This window comes from Osmerus eperlanus, chromosome 28 (genome assembly GCF_963692335.1).
Source record: "Osmerus eperlanus chromosome 28, fOsmEpe2.1, whole genome shotgun sequence".
NCBI lineage: Eukaryota > Metazoa > Chordata > Actinopteri > Osmeriformes > Osmeridae > Osmerus > Osmerus eperlanus.
Window position 1 is genome coordinate 4,484,499 of NC_085045.1, and position 6,859 is coordinate 4,491,357.

The 6,859-nt window shown below is 50.2% G+C and overlaps 1 protein-coding gene across 1 annotated transcript in view; it reads left to right on the forward strand.

Annotated features, from left to right (window-relative positions):
• cacna1ba (calcium channel, voltage-dependent, N type, alpha 1B subunit, a) overlaps positions 1–6,859 on the forward strand; it is a 53,094-nt gene that overhangs the window by 13,643 nt on the left and 32,592 nt on the right. The window contains 6 exon segments of the mRNA XM_062454076.1: positions 2,497–2,540; positions 2,543–2,587; positions 2,692–2,747; positions 2,749–2,845; positions 2,962–3,077; positions 3,079–3,149. Of these exon segments, the coding sequence (XP_062310060.1) occupies positions 2,497–2,540; positions 2,543–2,587; positions 2,692–2,747; positions 2,749–2,845; positions 2,962–3,077; positions 3,079–3,149 (429 nt within the window).

Genomic DNA, 6,859 nt, shown 5'->3' on the forward strand with positions numbered 1-6,859 from the left:
GAAGTTGACTTATGGTGCTATCAGTTTGGTAGACAGAAAGGCTGTGGGACACTGCAGGTCTCGTACAGTGGCAATAAGCCCTTTGGGAAAGAGCGTTTGTTCTGAATTCTCACTGCTCAGTGATGTGGGGCAACGTGCTAAAGCCTTTGGCTGGCACCGTGTGGACTGCCCTAAATGTGCCCCCCCCCCCCCCGCTTGCTGACTTAAGTGGGGTTAGAGACACGGCAGAGTCTCTGACCCAGCTGAATGGCGCCAAACAAGGCAGGCATCGTGCAGAGCCCTCTGCACATTGTTATCCAGTATGAGCCCGAATGGGGAAATTCATGCACCCACACACACGCGCGCACAAACACACGCACACACACTCGTACACAAACACACACATGAACCCACACTTCTCACATGCACACGCCGACACACTGGCTCCTGTTTTCTTTGCAGGTTGCCGGATATGAATTCTTGGCCCCTGTCTTCCTCCTGTTGGCAGGAGTTACACTACACAACCTGCACTGTTGTTTTGTCATATGAGACCTGGTTCATTTGTCTGACTGCCGAAATCCAACTTGGTAGCTCAGGGTTGGATTCTGGAGCGAAGCAACAAAAAAAACAAGCCACAGCTGGAATACCAGGATTTGTATGCGACACGCTTGTTCTTTCTGTGAATGATTCAGGAGAATACTGCTGAAGACCTGAGGCCTTTCACTTTTCTGTCAGCGGGGGGGACGCACAGACGACACTGCAGGGAGGCATTAAAGCAGTCAGGGAGGGAAGGAGGGAGGGAGACAAGGAAATTTAGAGAGAGAGAGAGAGGAGAGAGAGAGACGAGAGGGAGAGGGAGTAGAGAGAGAGAGAGAGAGAGAGAGAGTGAGAGAGAGAGAGAGATGAGAGAAGAGAGAGAGAGAAGAGAGAGAGAGAGAGAGAGAGAGGAGAGAGAGAGAGAGAGAGAGAGAGAGAGAGAGAGAATTTAGGGAGGCTCATTTCAGAGGAGATAAGTGATCGTATATTTCACAATGCCAGGCAGCTGCAGTCTGGAGCATTAGACTAGCGAGCCAGTTCACGAGGAGACGGTGTTATTTCACCGAGATTGAGTCCAACAGCAGGGTAATGGAGCACCACCCTGCTCCCGGCTTCAGATATGTGTTGTTTTTGTCCGCTTGAGGTGGAAAAAGGTGATTCAGTTCACTTCGTCATTTTTTCCCTTGCAATTAGCTCAACCCATCAGGGAATGCATCTGTATGCCTGGATTAATTACCATCCTGGAGTAGGGACGGGGAATTACCCCCCCCCCCCCCCCCCCCGGACTTTAGCCTAGGATAGCCCCACTCTGGGTTTTCTGTTGTTCCCAGAGCCAACATTCTTCCGCTCATTTGAGTGCAGAGCGGTACCTCCCAGACGTTCTGTTGTCTGTGTCAGTGTTCCCAGCCGGCTGTGGCTCCACACTACCAGAGACAGTCCAGACTGCTGGCCTGATCCCCTGGGCTCAGCTGCTACACAGAGAGAGAGAGAGGGGGGAGAGGGAGAGGGGAGGAGAGGGAGGGAGAGGGAGGGAGAGAGAGGGAGAGAGAGAGAGAGAGAGAGAGAGAGAGAGAGAGAGAGAGAGAGAGAGAGAGAGAGAGAGAGAGAGAGAGAGAGAGAGAGAGAGAGAGAGAGAGAGAGAGAGAGAGAGAGAGAGAGAGAGAGGGGGAGAGGTGTAGGGAGTGATAGAGTGGGGGGAGAGAAACAGAGAGAATGAGATAGAAACACAGAGAGAGAGACCTGACTCCGGAGGCAGACTGACTCCTCCTCGTTGTTCCCACTAACTCCCCACACCCCCACACCCCCACACGTACACAAACATACTTCTCTCTGAGACTGGAGCGCAGTCAGATGACTGTTAACGAGGTGGACAAGGTTTTCGGCAGAGTGTGTTAATGATGCAGACCCCCAGGAGGGTGACGAGACGCTTTTCAACAGCTCTGCCAGAACCCTGCCACGGGGAAGACACACACACGCCCGCACGCACACACATACTGTGCACCCAACATTCAGATACGCACACATACACACACAGCTTAACACAAGGTTCTTCATATTCAAGCCAAGGGAAAGCGGAGACCCAAATACAACTTTTTTACCTAATTGCTGAAATGGTACACTCTCTGCATACCAACATGCGTGTGAAATCATTTTTATTTATTTTCTCCTCCATTCTACAGGCTGATTGGCTTTCAGTCTCTGTATCATAGTTACGTATTCCTGACTCGTGCTACAGATTCTCTATGAGCACATGTAGTGGACGGTCGTCATGAATAGCAATTCAATTCTATGAAGGGATTTCTGTAGCAAAAATTCCAGGCAAAATATGACACTTGAAGATGCTTCAGTCGGTTGAGGAATGTGCTCATTTTACGTCGACCGTCGAATATGTTTCGTGTGTCGTTGGCGTGTTTGAGTTTGTGGATTATATAAACGTGTCCATATAAACGTTAACCAGATGCTCTCGTTGTTTGCGGACAGGATTCTGGCCACGGCCGGGGCCGACTTTGATTTACGAACACTGAGGCGGTCAGAGTCTTACGACCTCTCAAACTGGTGTCTGGAATCCCGAGTAAGTCTTCCACTTTTGAAATAGGTTCCTCTGCAGGTTCAACGCGTCATAACGGACGGCCAGAATAAATGGATCCGTTTGAATGTGGTGTTTCTGTGTGCCAGGTCTTCAGGTGGTGTTGAAGTCCATTATGAAAGCCATGGTGCCTCTGCTGCAGATAGGGCATGTTGCTGTTTTTTGCCATCCTCATGTTCGCCATTATCGGCTTGGACTTTTACATGGGCAAGTTTCACCGGACCTGCTTCAGGAATGACACCGGTAGGCACTCTCATTTGTTTTATCGTCCGCAGATGTCCATAGCATGTCATCATTGGGTAAACGCTTGAATCCAGGATGTTGCGTGTGGTATTCTTGTGTGTGTGTGTGTGTCACAGGTGAGCAGATGGCAGACTTCCCCTGTGGACTGGAGAACCCAGCCAGGACCTGCCCCAGCGGCACCCTGTGTCAGGAGTACTGGCTAGGCCCCAACTACGGCATCACTAACTTCGACTTACATCCTGTTTGCCATTCTCACCGTCTTCCAGTGCATCCCATGGAGGGCTGGGTGGACATCCTCTACAACGTGAGTCAGCAGGGCTTCACCAAAACTCTCCCCCCCCCCCCCCCCCCCCCAAAGCACGCCCACGATTTACTGGCTTTGACGCAGAACTGAGATGCAATCTAACACACACTAGGGAGTCAGGTGACTGAGCGGTTAGGGAATCGGGCTAGTAATCAGAAGGTTGCCGTTACAAATCCCGGCCGTGCAGAAAGACGTTGTGTCCTTGGGCAAGGCACTTCACCCTACTTGCCTCGGGGAATGTCCCTGTACCTACTGTAAGTCGCTCTGATAAGAGCGTCTGCTAAATGACTAAATATAAAATGTAAATGTCATGGATGGGAATCCATCATGGATTTGATTGATGATGGACGCTGAACTACTCAAGGGATGTGTTACTGAGTCTGTTTGATATGCACTGGGATCTTCGAGAGCTAGATGATAACTGGTGGTCCTCTTCATCACAGCGGCTTGTCCTCCACTGGAAGTAGCTTTCACGGCCGTTGAGCCGGTTGCCGTGTGAGTCACTGGGTTAGAATTGGGACATTTGCATAAAAGTGGCAATTACATCCAAGCAGAGGAAGGGATTATGTAACAGCATGAAATATTGAATGGCTCCAGCGGGTTGAAGATCATCATGTGATGTTGTAGTATAGACTCTAAGAAGGAATTGTATCAGTCAATAGTCTGCTTAAATTGAGGAATAAAATGCTGCTTGTGTCTTTGATGTCCTATATTGGCAGTCTGTTCCCGAGGGCTAGTGACAAACTGTGTTTACTATAATACTGGAGGCTGGCAGTCTGCAGTGTTGCAGTGGGACTTCTCGGGGTGTTCTGAGGACATGAACATTCGATTCAGCAGCGAGATCTGTCGAACCACCATGATTCACTACTCTCCATGGCTGTGGGCAGGACCCGAGTTTTCAGAACCCATCTCTATCCTAAATAATGGAAGGCCTTTTTTTCCACACCAAGTAGGAGCTATATTTCAGATATATAGGTCTACGAATTTTTTCTCCGAAATCGACCAACGCGTTGTGTTCTTTCTGCTTGGTGCCCACTTCTGCCAGGCCTGATAAGAGGCAGCATATGCCAGCTCCTCTCTTGCCTGGAGCTGCCAACATGATGCCCTGACACTGGCAGAGGGCTTGCTAGCTCACGAGGCATTCCCCCCCTCCCACTGGCACAGAGGGGCTCGGTCTAAATGCTGGGGATGGCTTAGCGAAGCGAGCTCTTGTCGTAGAGACTAGGCTCCGTCTCCAAGCTGGGGAGGGCAGTCTGGTGAATCCAAGACAGATGGATTCAAATCGGCTGTTTGACTCCTGCAAGTCTGCTCCAATCCAATTCAGACAATTAGCACTGAAGTGAACGGGGGATGTGTGACGATCGGAGGCTCAATGAGTCGTTTGAGGACAGATCAGTACGGCTTGATCAGGTCCCCGGGTACCTCCGGGTCCAGATTATTGTCCTCACGTCTGACATCAGGGGCAGACGCTGCGCTCTGGCCTCAGTCAGTATCAGGCGTATGATGAATAATCCCATTAGTCGACGCCGTCAATCCAGAATTAGCCTTGGGGTAGACGACGGGCAGGTTGAGATCATTCCTCCATCCATCCCTGTCTCCTCTGTCCTCGCCTGACTGACAGGCAGATAATGTGCGCTCAGGGTTGGGGGGGGGGGGTTGTTGGGGGTGTGGGGGGGAATGGGGTGGATGTTGACCTTTTGGAATATGATTGGTGGTGTCTGATTGAAATATGGAAGTCGAGGGGTGGCTCTGGTAGTCTGTTTCATTTCCTGTCGTTAAGGGGCGTGTGTTGACTTCATCAGATCGGCCATCCATCTGGCTGAGATCAGACCTCGGCCCCGCGGACAGGATTCAGACCAGACTGGGAGTTAGAAAGCTTTACAGTCCCATACTGACACCCTGAAACACGTATAACTAACAAACTGAAAATCTAAATGACATCAAATTGATGTTTACGACTCGAAAGTATCTCTCTTCTGTATCTCTCATGGTCTGTAGGGGGGCTCGTCGACCCTGCAAGCAGAGGAATTCCATCGTTTTTTTTGTTGCACGCTGCAGCTGTTTGAGGAAAAACGTTGTGTATTTGTTTGTCCATGTTGTGAGGAGAGTCTGGAACAGCATTGGCATTCGGAGACCATCTCAAAGAGCTGACTAGTGGGGAGGGAAGCAGAAAAACAGAAAGAGAGGCAGACAGGCAGGCAGACAAACAAGCAGACAAACTACCCTGCCCTGCCCTACCTTCCTTCCCTGCTCAACCCAGCCCAGCCCAGTCCTACAGTATTCTCAGTGCCAGAGAAAGGTCAGGCGCCGAACTGGCAGCTTGGCCCACGGGAGTGGTCCCAGAGCGGTGCCAGCCCAGCGCTGGCCCCCCTCGGTGAAATGGCTTCCAAACCACCTGTTAACATAAGCTTGTCTGCCAGGCCTTTTGATGGCACCCTGGCACTGCACAACAGGATGTTTACGACCCAGAGACATGGAGGAGGAGCGGGCAGAAACGCAGCAGCCAGCCCTCCGATTGAAGACTGTTGGTCCGTCGGTTCTTCTTCTCTCCGACGTTCACTCTTGACCCTGCTTTGTTTATTTCCACAACAAATCAAATCAAATCGAATCCAATTTGATTTGTGGAGCCCTTCTTTACGAGCAGTGTCACAGAGGGCTCAACAGATGCCCACGGATCAGCACCTAGACCCGACCTAAACCTGTAACCAACTGAAAGCTAAAAAAGCCCGACCTAAACCTGTAACCAACTGAAAGCTAAAGAAGCCCGACCTAAACCTGTAACCAACTGAAAGCTAAAAAAGCCCGACCTAAACCTGTAACCAACTGAAAGCTAAAAAAGCCCGACCTAAACCTGTAACCAACTGAAAGCTAAAAAAGCCCGACCTAAACCTGTAACCAACTGAAAGCTAAAAAAGCCCGACCTAAACCTGTAACCAACTGAAAGCTAAACCCAAGGATCCTTGCACAGAGCCAGTTAATCTGTACTGTAAGTACAAGTGCTTGTACTGTAAGCCAGTGGGGTGTAGATGTTTCGGTGATGGTAATTGGTGCGTTAGTGTCTTTGATTGCAAGTGGTGTATGACTATCATTGATCCTGCAGTCTATGGCTACATAACCATGTTAAGTGTGCTGACTGGATGTCTGTCTGCAGGGTAACAGTTTTAGGGAGGGGGGTGAGGCGGGGGGATAAAAGCTAATTGTCTCTCGCTCTAATGACTGATGGCTGTTCTATTGTCGATGGGTTCCCTCCCTTCTCTAATTCAAGGTCCGGGGCTGGATGTCTCTGACGACAGATAATGCACTGACAGTGAAATGGGCCTCTATAGGCTCTCTGGCCCCTCCTGTCACTTTTGGGAAGCAAGGTCATTGTGACAAATGGTGTACTATTAGATTAGCCTTGCTGTGGATTTGGCAGTACCACAATGCATCCTGCATCCTGTGTTTATTTCCTCTATTCTCCTCCATATCAACCTGTGTGTGCGTGCGTGCGTGTAGTTCTGACACCTCGCCAGCTTGGTTGGCCTGATTGCTGTATTGATGAATCACTGGTTAATGTTTAAACATAGCCCCTGAGGGAGCAGTGATGGACGAGGAAGCCATGAGGAGCGCGGCAGAGTGTCTGGGTGTGTTGCGGAAATGACTGGAAAGGCAGGAAATGGATTGGGGTGAAGGTGTGTGGTTACTGTCCATGGTCCTGAAATCTGATGACT